Genomic DNA, 20539 nt, shown 5'->3' with positions numbered 1-20539 from the left:
ATCAGGACAGGAATCATCAAAAGGAATAAGGGCGATAACCGTTTTGATATAACCTCTTCGCCTAGGGGTTGCAAACAGTTCATCAAACAAATTGAAAAATAACTGATAATCTTTAAGAAAATGACCAATTAATAATCGATACAATTTTCTGGGTGTGTCATTGTAGATGATTAATTTGATTAATCGTAAATTGTTATCGATAGATTAATGACATGCATAGTTGCAGGCAGCCCTAAACCTATTCCCATTCTCTACACAGGGAGATATCAGCAAGAAGCTACAAAGTCAGCTTTTATTTTTTTAGACCAGCATAATAAACGGATATGCGACAGCTAGTAAAATATAAAAACTGTACATACATAAAGGGGAATTTCAAGATGGTATACAAAGCAGAATTTATGTAATAAAGTGATATGCCAATACTCAAAGCTTTGTTTAGCTTTAAAAATATTTATGAAGGTACATAGTTACATATATGTACCTATATGTACAATATACTATAAATGTAAATATACATGTAGTTTATGTAATAAACTACATGTAATAGGTACATATAGATACATATAGTAGAGACAAACATGATTGTACAACAGTGTAATATATGTGAAGGCCTTCAATTCGACTAAAACGATATAATACAAAACTTAAAAACTCAATATATTGGCCGAGATAATGTTTGTTAACCACATTAACCCGTTCTTGGCCATGTCATAACATAACATTCTGCAAGATAATGCAAATCTACAAGCTCCCCAACACGTTGTGAGCTTGTAGATGGACTGTTTGACGTATGACAAAGTATAAAAGGGTTTTTAAGTGGTTAAGAAGCTGACCAGTGGGGTGCCGGGTGGCTCAACCAAGCCCCCAGTAAGGCTATCCAACGTTGAAGCTGCCACTACCTACTGGCGAAATATGGAATTGCAGCACTTTCATGGAGGTGGACGGACGTTCATGACGTCACATTCGTAAGCCCGGACCTCAAATTTGAGGTCCGGGGCTAGGCTAGGCTAAACTTCCACTCGCTCCATTGAGTTATAATTATACTTCCGGCAGTCTTCCAGGTGCTTCAAAACGCCAATGAGGAACTTCTATTGAAATTAATAGCGGGGGTGGGAGGGCTAACTCTCCGGTTCGGTCTCTATCTTTTTATTACTCTATGGGCTCAACACTGACCACATGCTCCTTGTGAGGACTCGAGTTCAAATGTGACTACATGTCTCCACTTCCTGCTGTATGCTTCCTGTCTCTCTCTACACTCCTAAATAAAAAATCTAAATAAAAGCCGCAAAAGAAAAGAAAACTAAAATAGCTGACTAATGGCAGTGCAATAACGATATGTAGTGTTTTTTTTTTAAACATTGTGTCTGTGAAGGTAGCAGGATGTTCCACCCTCATTCAACATATATACACTCCTCACCTCCCAAATATTCAACAACATAAAAAGAAACCTGACATTTTACAATCTATTCACTGAAAGCATCAAAAATATCATTCAAAAAAGTTAGTATTACAGCTATAATTCATCTCTTTCTCTTCCAGTACAATGTTTTATTTTTCTCTTCTTTTAAAAACAGCAAAATCATCAAATAAGTTGGGGAAAATAAAAGTCAAAATAAAATACAATCAGTGTGGCCTTCCATTAATCGTCTAATAGGCTCACTGAGAATAGAACCCAAATTGTTGTTTTTGTTTTATTTTAAAGGAGGTCTAGGTAGCAATGCTAGCTGCTTGCTAACCGTGCTAGCGCTTTGTTGTGCCCTAAGGGACTCTTTTTTTGTATGGTCGATGTCTTTGTGCCGACTCATCGATACAGACTGTAAAAGGCATGACTGGCACACAGGATATGATCCTAAGTGAGTATGTGTGCTTCTATGATGATGACGATGATGATTTTCAGCTTCATAGTCTCTGCAGTGGTTAACGGAAGAACAATTCTTCTCAATCTATGGACACAGCATGTAATGTACAGTATATAGCAGTACTGACTCAGTCAGCGCTTCTTCTCGATACGAACGTGTCCCGTCGTGTCCAAATTGTCCTCGTTGCAGTGTGCTGCTTTTAAGGGTTACGTGGGCACGGCGGCCTCCAGGCTGCGGCGGCCTTGTCTCAGCTTGCGCTTGTTGCTGTAGAGAGCCATCTCCTCCAGGGCCGAGGTGGCAGACAGTGGGGAAGAAGGCACCTCCGCCTCGGGGTTCACAGCCGGTGCTACTGGGCAGAACAAAAAACAAAACAAACACATGGAACAGCTTACATTAGCGGGTTCTACGGGTAGTTGCCACATGGGGGGGAAGGCAGGTTTTGCCTCAGACATTCCACGCCATTAACCTGCCGTGTAGGAGAACGGCAACTCTGTGCGTCTACCAGTAACCTCACTCCACTAGTTCGAAGACTTTTTCTAGTTTAGCATGGATACACAACCGTATCTTTTATTTATTGTTCTAATCGCTAACGTTTTTTGATTTAAAAAAGGTAGGATAAGTGACATTTCCTGGTTAAAACCTTTTAGTCATCTCGTCTCTCCAGCTCTTTAATAAACAGAAAATGCATTTTCTGGTAGGTGACAACATTTCAGTCAATCAGGATATCAGATATCGGTACCCTGCATTTATCAGCTTCATTCAAGTTCCAATTTTGTCTGCTCATTTCTTTGTGTCGTCACTTCCAATTTCACTTCATCTGTATCCTGCGAGTTCTCTATGGCGATTGGATAACATTTCTATCCTGACCTGAAAATGCATTTTCTGTTTGTTAAAGTGCCGGAGAGACATGAAGACTCCTGTTACTGAACAAACACTCTATAGCAATGAGTACTATCAGAATATAGAGCTACAGTATTTAACACTTATTTTAACCAAAGAAAATCACTTTACCCTACTTTTTGACCTCTATTTACATTGGACCCTTTAAAATGTTTAGCAGAAGCGCACTCCAATTCCAATTGTTTAGATAGGCACGATCATGGCTTCTTGAAATGCACTCAAAGCTAAAAAGGTTGCTGGTAGACATACAGGCTAATGTTGCTTTGAAGGCAATCAGGCAGACAGGTCATGTGCAGCAGGTGTCTGAGGGCCAGAAGGTCCAATAAAAATAAAATGGTAAAATACCACCTTCTCCTGCAAAATAGGCCCCAAATCTACACCCCAGCTGGACGCCACTAGGTTCATTAGCAGTTGCAACTGCTAAAGAACTGGAAATACTGGACTCATGATTGGATAATGGTGAAATAAGCTCAGAGACGAGAGAGCAAGGGCCATTTGCATAGTCTCGGATGCAGACTGATTCGCTCAGTTCAGCAGTTTAGTTTTTCCTCACTTTGATTCCCAGTCTGGCCATGGTCATATAGAGCGTCACAGTCATGACGACGCCAGGCCCAGGAAATAATTGCCAATGCATTTATTCCTATAGACATTTCAAAAAAAGTATATATTTAAAGACCTTTTAAGCGTCGTATGAAGCCAACTCGAGTCGTGACAAATCATGACAACAAACACAATATTTTGGACCAAACAAATAATTACAAAGAAGAAAAACAACACAAGTGTTGTAACCTGCCATTTTATTCTTCTTTCTAATTCTTTGTTTGGCCCAAAACATTGTGTTTATTGTCATGGTTTGTCACGACAAGAGTTGGCTTTGTCCGCTGCGTAAACATCTTTAAATAAATACTTTTTGAAAAGTCTGAGGAAAATGAACGGGGAATAATTTTCCGGGTCTCTCGAGGGGGCGGGACTGCGACACTATTAGACTCCAGTTACGTAGGCAAGACAGAAAGTGAATCCAATTTTACATTGGAGGACCCTGCTCTCTTTTTAATCTTTAATTTTGTCTTATTCAAAGTGGCTCCATGCGTAGCCTGGATCTTGGTAAGAGATTGAGAATTAGTTTGGCACTCCAATCAAAGTTCACTGTGGTCCGATCAACCTGCACCTGTGGAACAGTAAAAGGTGCTTGCACACAACCACGTGATATGTACTGTATCAAATCGTTATCCACGCAGAGTGCATGCAAGTCATGGTAGTAGGAATGCAGGGTGCTCAGAAACTACAGCATACAGGATTATATAACCCATTAAGACCTGAGGCTGATTCTACAAATGTCTTCTACAGTTTTCTGAAAAACATGTTGCAATATTAGTTGTTCTCAAGCATTTTCATATCAAGGACCCCCAGAATTATATGTATTTGGCCGCTGACCCCCATCTAAAAATACTTTGTTCCAGGGACCCCCAGAAGCAAAGAAAAAATTGATTTGTACAATTTCTTAATAGCCAAAGGATAAAACAATGGTTAAAGTGGTTAAATAAAATGACGGGAAGTAGTTCTCAAACGATTTCGTGTCAAGGACAGCCAAAATCTATATATTAGATTAGATAACATGTATTCTATTGCTAGTTTGATCACTTAAAAAACTCTTTAATCTTAAAATAACTAATAACCAAAAATAGCAGATCTACAAGCTCACAGCACTGTAACGTGTTGTGAGCTTATAGATCTGCATGCTTTCATAGAAGACATTGTGGCTTCTATGGAATCCAAATGACTTGAAATCAGTGGTGGTGACTGAGAACTTGAATCCAGAAGCAGCTTACAGTATACCAGCAAGTCAAACCCAGGTAGAGATACCCTCCCAAAGGCAAGTCAGAGTTCTTTAGTGGGACTATCCCAACGCTACACTACGGTTTAACACACAAGAAGCAGGGTTAGAGACTTAGAGTAAGAAAACACACGCATTCAAAAGACCAAGAGAGAGCACACAGTCCGCAAAAAGCACACACTCTCTCTTTCTCACAAAGACACACAGAACAGTGTATGAATCCTACCAATAGGAGACGCTTATCCCAGGTAGTCACCTGAATCAATGGAACAGAAACATCAAGGTATACATTATTGGGGAGACCGGGTGTGGCCTTTGGGGGCAGAGAGGCAGTTTGAATTCATGTCAGGGTTACTGGCCAGGCCACTTTATGAGGACAATTCTGTAAAACGTGTGTCAACATCTGGCAAATTACAAATGTGTACAAATCTTTGAAAGACAATCAATTTGTTCATCTTGCTTCTTAAATGGCAATTTTCTCCTACTTTGCCTCCCTTAACCTAAAAATAAAATCAAACTGGCCACTCACCTGGGTTGCTGGAACCATCATCCATAAATTGCACATCGTCAGCAGCTTCTGGGGTCTGGAAGGTAAGAGGACAAACTAAATGTCTAACTGAAGGGCAGGGAGCGTGTTCTACGGGAAACCTTCACCACGTAAGCATTCAGTGGCAGTGGGAGGCCTGGCGACAGTGTTGATTTCATCCACTAAAACCATGACGAAAAATGTTCGTCGACTACATATAAACTAAACTATGATGACTAAAACTAAGACTAAATGATATATTGACACTTTTATCAACAGGGGTGAGGAACTGTGCCATCTGTCCCACTGCCAGCGTAGCACCACCCAATACCACTTCCCAAAGGATTCAACCCTTCAGAGAGAGACAGTGTCTCTACATCAATGTTATTTCCCCAAGAGAGCTTGGAGGGTTAGAAAAGGGGTTTGCTGAGTTAGGTCATCAGTGGGGCAGAGGGGGGGGGGGGGGGGGGGGGATTGCTGTATTTATGCAGCAAATAGGCCTGTCACAATTATTACATACCGTAATCGCTTAATCGCAATTATTTGAGATAATCACAATTATTTCTGCATAAACGTCAATCGTTTCCATGTTGAAACGTGTCCACATTTGGAAAGAAAAACATATTAAAAATGATTAAATTTGTCAGGGATTCCTTTGCATATTTAAAGGCATTATGTAACTTTAAGCCTAAATACTCTCTCTCACACACACACACACACACACACACACACACACACACACACACACACACACACACACACACACACACACACACACACACACACACACACACACACACACACACACACACACACACACACACACAGGTCATAGGTGAGAGGGTTTCCAACACAAGAGAAAAGGTAAACAACCAGCCTGCCCCCAAAAAAACAAACCCAGGGTGCAACACAACATGTTTGACAAAATTCACAAAACCAGGATCACTGTGAAACAGCAAGGAACAAAAATGAGCACAAATCCACAGCCGGAACTCAAGGGGAATCCAGATGAAGAAACAGACAGCCACAAGATGCCACAACCCCCGGGTTATCCAGATGAAGAAACAGACAGCCACAAGATGCTACGACCACCAGAAACTAAAACCACTTCAACACAAGCTTAGCTCATCATGCCAGCGTGGGATTTCCCCCCTGCTCTCTCTATGCTGTTAAAAAAAAGTAAGACTACGCCCATTTTCAACCTATCTTCGTGTAACTGGTCCTCACTAATGCTCATTATAACATGGTACCATTTGTGTCTGCCCTGTCCGAGTGCTGTGGACAGTTCAGAAAGCCGCCTACCAGTGACATCATCGATCGGGAATCCTGGCGTTCTATTCCTGGAAAGTTAGCATGGTATAATGGAAGCCATCGTTTTCACGTTAATACAAATCTAATATATAATAATAAAATAATATCTTGCTTGAAAAAAGAAAAAGAAAACAGAAATGTCACTGGTAGGTGTGTTTCAGAAGTGTCCACAGCCCTCCTATGAGACACAGGCTGAGTAGAGTTCGTCTTAACCACTGTATCATGAGCATCAGTGTGGACCAGTGTGGATTACGAAGATAGGTTGAAAATGGGCGAAGTCGTCCTTTAACTATACTGATTGTATATGCCCGCCTACATACAGAAAATCGTGCTGAGGCAGCCGGTTAGTATTTGCCCATATCCTCGTGGTGGCTCCTTTGCTCTTACTTCATATCCAGGGGTATTAAGAGGTAAGAGCAAAATGAACATTGTGTGAATATGGTCCATAACATTGCTGGTTAAATGATAGAATCAGTTTCAGAGGGGAAGCCTTGGGTGGAGTTGGGTGGCGTTGTCGGCCTGACATTCAGCTCATGCAGGGGGATGAGACCCAGTTAGGGTCCGTCACCTTTTTCCCTTTCTTCCCCAACTGAATATTTTGTTAGTTAGGAGGTCGAATAACTCTGGATGCGGTGATTGGTTGAGTGTTAATGTCACATTATTGGTGGGGACGTACAGCATGATGATTGGTTGAGTGTTAATGTCACATAATTGGTGGGACGTGTGATGATTCATTAGCAGGTTACAGCTGGTGATGTGTGGAGGGACAATAGAGGGAAGAACAAGAAAAACCATTGACAAAATAAACAAAAGGTTTAACAACCAGGTGCCGATTATTCTTCTGTGTCATGATTTAGTACGAGTACAAACTGTCATTTGTAAAAAAAAAAAAAAAAAAAAAACAGCGGTTAGACTTGGTTGTGCACCGGTGTGTCGTGCACCTAAAATAAGCAGACCTACAAGCTTGCGAGCTTGTAGATGGGCTGTGCTTGTGAGCATGCAGATCTGTTATTTGCGGTGCCACGACAACACAACTAAGTAAATAAATCACCCACGAGAGTTATAGCCAGAACTACACAGAGTGGCCATGAAGGGGCGTCCATCAATAACTGAGCCACTTGCACTGAAGCCCCTAGGATTATTGGAGGATCTAGAGGGGAGGGGGGCAGCAGGAAAAGCCAGGGGCAGGAGGGGAAGGGGCTTGCTCAGCATGCAGCCAATACCTGGATGTCGTATACGGGTTTGGAAGAAGGAATGGCAGCAAACTGACGGTAGTCAAACTTCTTTGACGACAGGGACTAGAAGGATAGCAGAGGAAGTTGGGGTGGAGGGATGGAACGAATGATTGCAGGAATACAGAATGAGGGGGGGGGGGGGAGAGAGAGAGGGAGGGAGAGAGAGAGAGAGCACAGAGGAACACAGTAGAGGAGGTGAGGGAAGCAGGAGTGGAACAGGGAAGGGGGAGAGGTAGGAGGCAGAAAGGCTGGGTGACTCAGACAGCCAACTGTGGCAAATGGAAAGAGAGTAGTATGTTGTTTTAAGCCTGGCTTGGATAAAGGGAGAATGGGGTGGATGTTGGGTGAGTTAATGCAAATGTATTCATGAAGCCAGTCTACTTTGTCCCCGTTCCAGCTTGTCAGTGGTCTGCCGTCCTCTTTTTGCAGGTAACTTCTTAAATTAACAAGAAAGTCACAAGCTACATCTTTGAAATCGTTTCAAGCCGTTTCAAGTCATTTCAACAGAGCTCCATCTATTTACACCTCTACAATACAGGGCATAGCCGTGACGGACATTTTGTGGTGCCACAGATATACAAACCCATACATTTCATAGAGATTTACGAAAATATTTATATAAATTATTTTATGCCTGGAACCAAGCCACCCAGGCTCCTGGTGAATCATGGGCATAAAACATTTGTTTCCGTGTCCAAAAATATTCAAAAGACGCAAACAAAGGGTATCTATAAATTTATCTATGCATGTCTGAAATCCACGTAACTGGAGAACCCTAACCCACCGACTTCAAATTTCACACACACGTTCCACACCACCACAGGGAGTGCAGTGCCCGGCCTTGAGTCGGTCAGACCCACAGTTGTCCAGAACCGCCACAAAAGGCCGCTGCCCAGGCTCTGGACAGGACCCAAATTAGCCAATAAATTGGTGACACCCGATCACCTCTAGATATCCATATATAGAGCTGGCCTGTTCCGACATCACAATGTTGTTCTGACATCTGCATAGACTCCATATTTGGGCATGCCTGACAAAGAACTCCATATACAGTATGGGCATACAAGGGACTTAATAACTGGGTGGGGCATTCATTTCCAACTTGCAACGTTCCAAGTAGGCCAGTGCCAAAAGGGCACCACTCTAGTTTATTAAATATAGTATATAGTATAATTAAATATTCAACTATCTTTTGACACAGACTCAAATGTTTTATGGTCATGATTGATTCACCAGGATAGTTCCAGGCTTAAAACAATTTATATGAATATTTTTGGTAATCTCCATGGGAAAATATGAATGGGTTTTCAATCTGTGGCACGCTGCTATCCTATAGACAAGTGGAGAAGGAAAATCACACTGTGAAGGATCTGGAATTCAGTTCATTGAAGCTTACCAGTCTGCCAGGTGAGGTCACTCCACGAGGGCTCAGTTCTGTTCCAGAAAAACACATGAAATGTGAGATCAGACCAGAGTCGTAGAGGTTCCCTGCTTATTCAGCAAAGAGTTGAGATATATCAGAATCAGAATCGCTTATTAAAGAAGGACAGTATCACGCAAACAATAATATCAGGTCCGTGGACAAATATTACACTTTAGAAACAAGCCCCAAAAAACGGCAACCACCAATATTTACAAGCAACTGTACATAAACAAGTCCAAAGTCGCTTATAATAATGCAGACATGGCGACACTAGGTGTGACCGTCACCCACCTTCCAGAGGGGTGGGAGAAGGTGTTGGTGCCGGTGAGGGCGACTCTGCCAGCTGGTCTAGTGTACCGCGCTTCTTCCCCTCTCGAGACTTGGCGATGACCATCTGAGCCTTGAGTGCATCCTGCTCCAAAGACTTCATTCTGCACGGAAGAAAAGGGTGGGAGACCGAGTTAGATGGATAGAGGAGAGAGAGAGAAACCAAAGGGGGAGAGAGAGAGAGAGAGCGAGAGAGAAGGAAGAAAGATCGAAGAGTGGCTGATAAGGCGCTTGTGCACGTGCGCGCCCACACACGCCCACACGCCCACACGGCCACACACACACACACACACACACACACACACACCTACATGTGCGTACGGCAATTGTGTTTCCAACTACGGGATGCTCCTTGTCCTGGTTTGCGGCGGTGTCTTACTCTAATGGGTCGATCAATGATCATACAGTGAAACTAAGGGGATGCACTCCAGGATAAGGACAACCCTACAGCTTTGGAGGCATGAGACGTACCCTTAAAACTCATGTCATTGGCAGCTGTATACTTTGGGCTGTATGTTAGTAGGATGGTGCACTGAAATCAAGACAAGGTAGCAAGAAGACAGATGACGAAATGAGACAAGAGATGAAGGGGGGGACGGACGACAGATGAGAGAATTGGAGAGGGAGAGAAAGAGAGAGCTATACAGTATAATGAATAAGGCCAAGACGTGCAGAAGCAAGACAGCATCCACAACAAGTAAAAAAAAAAGAAACACATGGGCAGTGGAAGCACTATCACAACGTTGCTGTGACTGCTTGCTTAGATCTTATCTAACTCAATGCGTGCCCCCCCCCACCCATTTCATCCCAACCCACACAAAAAGCAGTGCGCCACACACCACCCACGATGCCGTGCGTCCAGCCCCCAGCACACTAGGGGGGCGGAGGAAGCAGACCTGAGCTGGGAGGCAGCCGAGGCAGGAGGAGGAGTAGAGCTAGGAGTAGTGGAGGCAGCGGTGGTGGTGGGGGGCTGGCCCTGATGAGACGCCCTCACCCTGGCCTGGTACAGCTTCTTAGCCAGGTCCTGCTCATACTGTTTAACATCGTCCTCTAGGCCATAGGGCCTGGAGAAACAACCCACCACGACGCCGGGGGGGGGGAACCAAGGAGAGGAGGAGGGGAGGGAAAGGAGCAGGGAACCAGGAAGAGGAGAGGAAGGATGAAGAGAAATGTACCAGAGGGAAACAAAAAAGGGGGAGACAGAAATAAGGAGAGAGAGAGAGGGAGGAAGGAACAAGGAGAGGGAGGAAGGATAAAGACAAGTAAGGATATAAACAACAACAGAAGAATGGAAGGTACAGTAGAGTTAAGAATAGAGCCCGACCTAATTTGATTGTATTTAACCACTTAAGCACTCAACTTTTTAAATAAGCAAGTAGCCTTTTGAAACGGACGGTTCCCTAACTATGTGTCCCATTCAAAAATGTTAGACGATAACCGATCGGAATGTGTAGCGAGTTTGTAGATCTAGATCTATATTTGAAAAACCTAGAAATCTTTGCCTATAATGACACTAGGTTTAAAGTGATTAAAATGCCCGTATATCGGTAAAACCAATCTCTTGGGCTCTAGTTAGGAAGAATAAATGAGATCAGTGTAGCAGACAGGAAAACGGCATGAGGGAAGGCACAGACCATGTAGCTATGTAAACAGCTATGTCATTCTGTCACAAATAGCCATATTAACATTCACTCTGTATTTTGGAACTGCTGCTTGGAAGAGGGGCTGCTGGGAAATGAACCGAACTTCCAGTTACTAACCCACAGCTGCCAGGAAGTCTGTGTCAGAAGCAAGAGGTCACCGACCTCCACCACAAGAACATTTGAGCGAGTGAAAGGTCAACGGGAATAAATCGGACAAAACGTTGAAAGGAGAACAGGGAAAGAAAGGTTAAGAAGGAAAAATCTCAGAGAGATGGCATGCTAGTGTGTGTGTGTGTACTTGTGGTGTATGTTTTACCGTGCTGCCCTCCACATGGCTCTCTTCTCGGCCTCCAGAGCTCGTTTCTCTGCGGGCGACAGGTCCTTGTCGAAGGCCACGGCCAGCTCGGGGCTCTGCATGCGCAGTCGCTCCTGGTGTCTGCGCTCCGCTTTGGCCGTACGGATGGGAGCCGACGACTCGCCGGGGTACGAGGGGCTGAGACTGACAAACACATCACAAATGGAAAATCATCACATACACATGCCAATGCACAGATTTACATATCCTTGACTAGGGATGGAGCTCGTTAATTCTTATTGAGAACGGGCACCTTATCGAACAGGCTTATCGAGCCGGGTTATTTTTTGTTCTTTGTTCTTTTTGTTGAAAGACGGGAGGCGACAATAAATTCTGAACAGAACCAGTATCTTTTAGAGCCTTCAAATACAGTACTTTTCTAACAGACGGAAGGCAATTGACCTTTTTACTTTTGGAAATAATATTGAAGAAACTGTTAACTGGTTAATGTGTGTACAGTCACTTTAAAAGTGTAACTTTGTTTACTCAGGCAGCGCTGGTTGGCAGGTATCAATACACTTTTAGACCAACATGTTTGTGCCAGAATGGGTGATTGACGTCATGGGCCACTAACATGCTCGATAACAGGATTGATAAGCCCAAAGCTTATCGATACCGGATACGTTATCCGTTTTTGGGGGGTATCGGGTGTCAAGCTCTATCCTTATCCTTGACACGTGTGCTGTAATAATAATAATATCCCATAAAATTCCATGAATTTTCCAAAGCTTTATACAGTAAATAATTCTTGATTCCTCAAACCTTTGGTCCAGGTTGATAGATGAACCTGTGCATAATGTTCTCTCCCAAAGAGATAGAGAGAGCCAATACATCTAAAATGTTTTATTTAGTATTTACCCAGTCATAGAGTTGGGCCGTTGCTCCAATCTGAAGCTGTCTTCCAGGGAATTCCTCTGAGAGTCTGCTTTACCATCTATTGACGAGGGCCTACACACACACACGACAGATTAACAGTGTTTACAGACTGCTGCGTTTTCCGAATATCGTAACGAATTTCCTTTGAAAATAGCCGATCTACAAGCTCACAATGTGTCACAATGTGACGCATTATGAGCATAATTTTATTTTCAAATGATTTATTTATAGATTTGAAAACTTCAAATGGGAGATTCTGTATAATTATTATTATTACTTTTATTTATTTATTTTTACTTTTACTGCAATACATTTTGAATTGTGGACTTGTAACAGAGTATTCCTATATTGCAGTATTGATACTTTTACTTAACCCATTTTGGCGGGAACCCCTTTTAGTGTTTTAAGCATTATGTTATGCTTTAGCTATTGAAAAAGAGCGAACATTTTTAACTCAAATCGTTGCTGCTGGGGGGTCCCTTGAACACCATATTTTCAGATGGGGTCCATTTTTGGGGGTCCTTGACATGAAAATGTTTGAGAACCACTGACATAGAAACATAGGTTTTTCAGAAAAACTATCGTATTTTAGAAGACATTTGTAGAATCGAATTTAGGTCTAAATGGGTTAAGTAAAACATTTGAGTATTTTTCCAAACACTGACCCTAGGGTGCCACAGGGCACTTTGAGAAACCCAGGTCTCGGGACCCATTTGTGGGTTGCGGACACATTTTTATGGGTCCCTTAATTTTTTGTTTCCTACATTTAGTTTTTTTTACTTATTTTCAAAAAACATTCCCTCCCAAAAAGCAACATTTTTCATCAATTAAAAACAAAATTCAATGATTTTTTTCAGTAATTTATTGAAGAAAGCAAAGAAAAATCGAATAAATTGCATAAAATAGAACAAATGTTTAAGAAGTAGTGAAAATACTAGATTGGATCCCGGGGAGACACTGAATTGCTCTTTTGGGCCAGGGGCTAAAAAGTTTGGGAACCACTGGTCTAGTGGCCTAAATGGTAAATGGTGCATTTATATAGCGCCTTTATCCAAGGCACTTTACATAGATTGTGCATTACATTCACCCATTCACATTCATACACCGATGGCGGCGGAAACCATGCAAGGCACCAACCAGCACAACAGGAGCAATTAGGGGTTCAAAGTCTTGCTCAAGGACACTTCGACACTAACTCTGGGGGAGCCCGGGGTTCGAACTGGCAACCTTTGCGGTTACCATCCGGCCACCCCTAAACCTTCCACCCCGATGAGAATGGCCTTACCCAGAGCTGCCACTACAGTAGCTGGGCGGTGTGACATTGTAGCTGGGCGGCGTGGAGCAGTGTCTGGACGGCGTGCTGGACACGGGCTCCACGCTGTACTCCACCCCGTCCAGCAGCACCTTGCCCGTGGCCTTCATGTCCGCCACCTGCTGCGCCAGGTCCTCCTCGTCGTCCTCGTCGTCCTCGTCCAGCAGGTACTCCCGCGCCCGCTGCTGAAACCTCATCTCTGAGAGGGGAATTATATATATATATATTATATATATAATTAGAATTATATATATATATATATATATATATATATTTTACATTTTGTAGTGAGGAGAGGTTATTGAGGGAAAATAAAGGGAAACTCCGCACACTCAATCTGCGCACAATCGGTTTATTTTTTTGCAAGCTTTCGGTCTACTGACCTTCTTCAGGCATAGTGAGGAGAGGTTATTAAAATTAATAAATACAATTATTACATCTCAATCATAAAATACAAAAGGTTTGAGGGATTTCATTTGTGCAGAAAAATTAATAGCTTTTATATATCGTTGCTGTTGGGTAGAAGACTAGAAGTCTCTGTGATCTCCATATTTAAACTTTGTGTTTTTCGTAAATTAACGGCCTACTTGATCATACTACAGTGTCACACAAAAGCATCAAAAGTAGCGTAATTTAAATCCTGAAACGTTTTGGAGATCACCACCCGACAGACATTATTCACAGGGTTTTCGGCTGTGGGAACTGACCTTCCTCTTCCCTCATCTTCTTCAGGTCGTCCTCTCCAACGAGGGAGACGCGAGCTTTGGGTTTCTCGGGCGTCTGCTGCTTGACGTCGATCTCAAAGTATTTCTGTCGGTCCCTGAACGACCGCTGCTCTGGACTGTCTTTACCGCCGGCCGGAGAGGGAGTCTGCGGAGAGGGCTGACACGAGACACGCTGACATGAGCCATGAGGGCGGTTAGGGTGTACTGCAGGTCAGAACGGAGGATGACCTTTAGCAGCCCAACTGTTTAAAGCAGGGGTCTTCCCACGTTTGTCAGGCCTTAGCTGAGAGAAAGATGAAGCAGGGACCCCCCACTACCAATTGTATAAAATTGTGTTGCAGACGTATTCGTAGGCTTCATAGACAGCTTCATAGACTTGTTTGACAGCACTGTCAAGCGTTGCGTTAGCTTCATGTTAATGTGTATTCTCAGACAGAGTAGACCGCTTAAAACTGTTAATACTTAGTAAACTCTATACTTGGTCTGTTCTTCTTTCCCTCTAGTCTACACCAAACTTTCTTTTCTGAAAATAGCAGATCTACAAGCTCACAACACCTTGCAGCGTGAGGCATTGTGAGGCTGTAGATTGGCTATTTTTGGCTAAAGTTCTCCTCGAAATAGGGATGCTAGGGTCCATGTGGTTAATGTAAAAATATATCTAATAATCCTATCCTACCTACTGGTAACTCTGAATCACACTGGTAACTCTGAGAAACCCCTAGGGGTCCCAGACCCCCTGTTGAAGACCCCTGGTTTAAAGCAAAGGGTTGATCAGGGTCGGACACCAACCATTCTCCTCACTGACCCCAGTCAGTGGCTACTAGTCTTTCGATCAATACACTTAAATACTTACTTTTTTACTAGCCTGCACAAGGAATGACAATACTAACTCACCAGTCAAAGCTGAAAATGTTAAAGAATTTTGCTGATCGCTGGTGTTACGTTCCCAGTTCCTACCCACATGAAATTAATTGTTGGCGAGACCCCAAGAACAACAAATGAAAGAAGACCAAAACTGACTGATAAGATGTCCATTTAATTTTGAGTTGCGCATTACCGTTTTTTGGCCGAGTCAAGAGAGGAAATCGAAGAACATTATAAAAGAAATTAGGCATTGAAATTATTAGACCCAACACCAAAAACGAAAACATTTTCAGTCTGATCTTCCGCAAGTCGCATTCCTGACACAACAGCAGCGAATGCAAACTCCCACGATGCATAGAGACAGAGGGACAACCGCCACCGTTCATTAACCCAGCAGATCACAGCCCGACTGGGGGGGAGGAGAGGCACCTTTCAGACCGGTGGGTATACCTGCATGTCCAGAGAGGGCCTGGAGAGGTGAGGCACGGCCGCCAGACTCATATAATCCCGACGGTCAGAGGAGGAGAGGGAGAGCCGGAGAGAGGCCAAGCCACCCCAGCCCCCACCGGCCCCCTCGTACCCCACTAGCTCGTCGTCAAACACCTCGTTGAGGGACTCAGGCTGAAAATGGCCACACAAGTTGTGACTACACTTTGTTGTGACGACGTCCAATTAGAATGGTGCTGTCATAGGCGTACTACATTTCACACAACCTTTAGAATTAATCTGTGGAGATACTCGCGTCTGTACTAGAAAATGGCACCTGGAAAAGTGCCATGTTTTTTTTTTTGCAGGCAGCACTTGAAATAGCTTTAAATAAAGAAATAACTTTAATCATCCATACCCAACCATGCTTCTTGCAAACATTAAACACAGTTTTGCCTTAGCCACTGATAACAATCCATGACTGTAGGTCTGGAACCTTAACATTTAACAAACAGGTTTATTTGAATAGGATTTCAATTTGTTGTTTGTGGGGGAAAATAAACACACATAAATAGGAAAAGACAGTTTTGTTATATTTGTTATAAATTTAAAACCCTCAGATACTAACTAACCGCTGTACAGTGAGATTTTAAGGAACTAATCTTAAAATAACTGAAAACAGCAGCCTATTGAAAAGCGATGCATTGAGAGCTTGTAGATCGGCCATTTTCGTTGCTTAACATGCTTCTGTGGAATCAAAATGACTGAACCTGCACTGTAATGCATGGATATGTATCTCACCACACTGAGAAGAGTAACTCACCTCTGGAGAAGGAGAAGGCGGCATGGGGTGGACATTGTTGTTCCTCACACCATAGAGGTCCTGTGGGACGGAAACGAGGGCAATAAGTACAACGTTAAGCCAACTTTAGTACGACAAAATGTCCCTCACACCGAGCACAAAGATAGGGAAAGTGAGCAGGCATGGTGTTAAAGAAGGGGAGTCAGGTGAGTGTCGGCACAGGAAACCACGCAAGGACGTTCAGTCGCATTTGGGGATAATTTCTTTTTCAAAGAAACACCACTGATGACGATGTCTAGAGATGGGACGATATGAAAATTACACGTCACAATTATTGTGGCAAAAATAATTGCGACGATATCACGATAATCAATATAGTTAAAACTTGCCACTTTTGTTTAACCACTTGAAACCCCTAGCATCCCTATTCTGAGGGGGACATATTCCAAAAATAGACAATCTACAAGCTCACAATGTGAGCTTCTACATCTGCTATTTTTGGCAAATCGATTTGTGTAGAGTGAATTAAGAGCATTATAAATGCGCTCTTTCCAAGTCTGTTTGATCAAAGTATAGATGGTTTAAGTGGTACTAAATTTGCAGCTCAACAAAAGCCAATTCATCCTAGTGTATGACAATTTCAGGATAAATTAAAATCCCCACCATACGATTATGTTGAGTGTTTTTTTGTATCATAATAAACAATAACGATTATCGCCCCATCCCTAACGATGACACTGTTGTACCAAAACAAACAACAACAACGATGAAAGTGAGTGCATTCCACGGCACTGGCTCCGATAGGCCAGCCTGCTCCACGAGGGTCGGGTATGGCAAAGCATGCTTAGTGACGTCACAAGCCGGGAGGGCTCTGGGAGCCCAGCACGCCGTGCAGCCTACTGTACCTGAGGCGACTCCAGCAGGGCCATGGAGTGAGGCACGGCAGCGAATGCCTTGTATGCCTGCTTGAAATCGATGGGGAACTCGTCGGGCGAGTTGGGGGAGGGGGCGCGAGGCTGCAGGGGGAAGGGGGTTGTATGGAGGCAAGAGAGAGGAGGGCAGGGTAGGGCAGGGTAGGGCAGGACGGGGCAGGACGGGGCAGGACGGGGTGCATGTGGTAGGAAACCAAAGGGAAGGAGGAGGAAGAGGCAGGAGGGACAGACAGACAAGAAGGAGAGGGCAGACTATGAGAAAACCAGCAAAGTCGGAAGAAGACAGTGGAAGAGAACAGGTGAACGTCATGGCAGCTGGTTTCATGTGAGAGAGGGAGGGTGTACCAGAGAGACAGACAGACAGACAGTGGGGCTTGGAGAATGAGGCAGTGCTGCTGCGTTTAAAGCTGCGACTATGATTTTCTGAGCACTCTGGGTATGAAATAAATTCAGGAAGACATGGGATCACAGACAGTCACGTCAAGGAAGAAAGCCGGTTAATTCCAGAACAGTGAGGCTATGGTCTCGTCTGAGGTCTCACTAGGGTGGGGAGGCTGTGCCACCGCGTGTGGGTGAAGGTGTCCCACTGGACTGTTAGGCACAAGCACAGTTGTATCCCCTGTGCCTGTGGGTGGGTGTGGCAAGTCGTGTTGCCTGGTAAGTACTGGTTAGATGATGGTAGGCGTTGAGCCCCACCTCAGCCCAGGGGTTAAGCGAACCGCTGACCGGGGATAGACTCCCGCGTTCTCGGCAGATACCGACAATAAGCCTCTCCAACCTGCTTACTGTCTAATGTGTGTTGTACAATATGCTATATGGCTCATACAGTGGCAGTGTGGGCAGCACAAGGCTGAGAGGACAGAGGGGAGGGGGGACGGGCTGCATACAGTCCTATGTGGGGGTAGTGAAGGGTCTTACAGAGGTCTGGGAGTTGATGGGGGAAGGGCCATGCTGGAAGGGGTTGGGGCTGTGGCCATCCGGGCTGGCGGGAGACGGGGTGGACCACACGCGTCCGAGGGGCTGGATAGCCCCCGGTCTCGTCTAGGAAGAGAGAGAAAAATACATGTAAGCTACATTAACTCATTAACGGTTAAAACCGGGAAAGCATGTCATATTAGATTTAATGTTGGCTAATCAAAAATAGCAGATAAACAAGCGCTGCAAGCTTGTATATGGGCCATTCTACCGAATTGGTTCAAATTCAGAGTTGGAAATTGTGTAAAATTGGTATGCTATTTTGGAAAAACTTTTACCATATTCATGTTGCACCAGATCTAAGGGACACATATTTAGTAAAGGCACACGCAATTATCATATTGTATTTTAATAATTAACAATAATAATATTCTTTTAATAATTGACATATAAAGGAGGTTTTTTAAATAATTGTATATTATCTCAATTAATGTATTGTGATTAATTAGACCATACTATGACATTACTACAGTAAAAAGTCTGAATACTAAATTGTTTTTTAATGTGTTTTTCATTGTGGGACTGCAATTTGAACCAATTCGGTAGAATATCTGCCCATATCTGCTATTTTTTTTTTTTAATTTATAAATAAATAAATCATAAAAGTGTGCAAACTACTGATTTATATGGTATTTGTAGAATCGGCCTCAGGTCTTAATTGCTTAATCACTTAAGCTGTATTTAATGTATCATACGACGAAAAGCAGAAATAAACTATCTACAAGCTCACAATGCGTTGCAACGTGTTGTGAGCTTGGAGATCCGCATCTTTGTTGTTGTATAATTGTAAAATGATGGAAGTTCGCACAAAGTAGGGAAGTCACAGTCAATGTGGTTTGGTCCAAAAATCAAGATGAATGAAGCATTGAAGCATTAAATGGTAGAAATGTAAACTGGAGGAGATGAAAGTGTAGTCTCTCAAAGGACTCCCAACTACTGGCCAAGCATCAAGTCTATTTCACACTCACTGAAGACGGGCTGCTGCTATCTCTGCCGGTGACGTTGGTGGGGTAATGAATGCCTGCCTGTAAAGAAAATATGAATGAGAATGCATGGATGGACACGGCGGCTCGCATGACCAGACACACCCACAGGCTTGAGTTTCAACAGGCATGTCGCACCAACTCCAGGAGCACATACTAAAGTCACCGTGCCTTAGCTTTGGAGCTGCTGTCGATGAATGGAAGCACAGAGCATTCTCACAACTGGAACAATGTAAATAGACAACCGCTAAGGCTTGATGCATATCGTTTACAACATGCTAAACTTTGTCACATCGTCCCCGACATGTTTTCTAACACTTCTCTACCAGGGACGACAGAAAATGCATCCAATATTACTCGTCGATAGCACATCTTTCAACATAGCAGCCTGTACCTGATCTAGTTTAACGAGATCAAATGTGTCACAGCAGCTAGCAAGTAGGGATGGGACGATAATCTTTATCATTTATCGTTATAAAAAACACTCACAACAATCATATTACGGAGAATATAATTTATCGCAAAATCGTTCTCCGTCATACACTAACTAGGATGAATTCGCTTTTGTTGAGCTGCAGTACCACTTAAAGTCTCTATACTTCATTAAACAGAACTGTAAAGAGTGCATTGAATTGGTAAGCTCCTATTTCACTCTACTCAAATCACTTCGCCAAATATTACAGATCTAGAAGCTATTTTTGACGAACGTTCCCCCCAAAACAGGAGGATGCTGGGGATTCAAGTGGTTAACAAAAGTTCCATTTTGAGCTTTAATCATATTTTGATTATTGCGGTAATATCATTCATCTCAATTATTTTTGCCACAATAATGGTGACATGTCATTTTCATATCGTCCCATCCCTACCACCAAGTATAGACAAACGGACAATCAAGTCACTTGACATTGCTCTCCATTATGATCTCTGATCCACTCACTCACTCTACGAGAGCAAAGCAACAGCCAGTCGGGGAGGAACAGTCAACATGCTAAGATGCTGTAGCTGAGATGGTTAGAATCAGCATGTCAAAACAGACAAGCCACACTGCAGAGAGCAGAGGGCTTCCAATAGTAATTTAGAATGACATTGTTTGCATCTTTTACAATGATATGTTGGTCATTTAAAGACCAAGCAGATGACAGATGAAGTCATTAAAGGGACACTTCAACCTTTTTGCAATACAATATATGTTAATGACGTTTAGAAGATTTAGAACACTTTCCTGTTGTTG

The 20539-nt window shown here is 43.2% G+C and overlaps 1 protein-coding gene across 1 annotated transcript in view; it reads right to left on the bottom strand.

Annotated features, from left to right (window-relative positions):
* Nucleotides 1–280: 280 nt before the first annotated feature.
* Nucleotides 281–20539, bottom strand: part of scrib (scribble planar cell polarity protein) — a 113912-nt gene continuing 93653 nt past the window's right edge. Inside the window, exons 33-45 of the mRNA XM_083777743.1 lie at nucleotides 19294–19350; nucleotides 18269–18391; nucleotides 17324–17434; nucleotides 16440–16499; nucleotides 15641–15811; nucleotides 14309–14483; nucleotides 13575–13800; nucleotides 12272–12361; nucleotides 11375–11557; nucleotides 9380–9519; nucleotides 9062–9099; nucleotides 5123–5177; nucleotides 281–2205 (exon numbers count right to left, since the gene is read on the bottom strand). Coding sequence (XP_083633869.1) covers nucleotides 2066–2205; nucleotides 5123–5177; nucleotides 9062–9099; nucleotides 9380–9519; nucleotides 11375–11557; nucleotides 12272–12361; nucleotides 13575–13800; nucleotides 14309–14483; nucleotides 15641–15811; nucleotides 16440–16499; nucleotides 17324–17434; nucleotides 18269–18391; nucleotides 19294–19350 — 1569 coding nt within the window. The 3' untranslated portion in view covers nucleotides 281–2065. The remainder of the gene's footprint in view (nucleotides 2206–5122; nucleotides 5178–9061; nucleotides 9100–9379; nucleotides 9520–11374; nucleotides 11558–12271; nucleotides 12362–13574; nucleotides 13801–14308; nucleotides 14484–15640; nucleotides 15812–16439; nucleotides 16500–17323; nucleotides 17435–18268; nucleotides 18392–19293; nucleotides 19351–20539) is intronic.

The sequence above is a fragment of the Protomyctophum parallelum genome (assembly GCF_964188405.1).
Source record: "Protomyctophum parallelum genome assembly, chromosome: 12".
Classification (NCBI taxonomy): Eukaryota; Metazoa; Chordata; class Actinopteri; order Myctophiformes; family Myctophidae; genus Protomyctophum; species Protomyctophum parallelum.
This window is presented reverse-complemented; position numbering and strand designations above follow the sequence as displayed.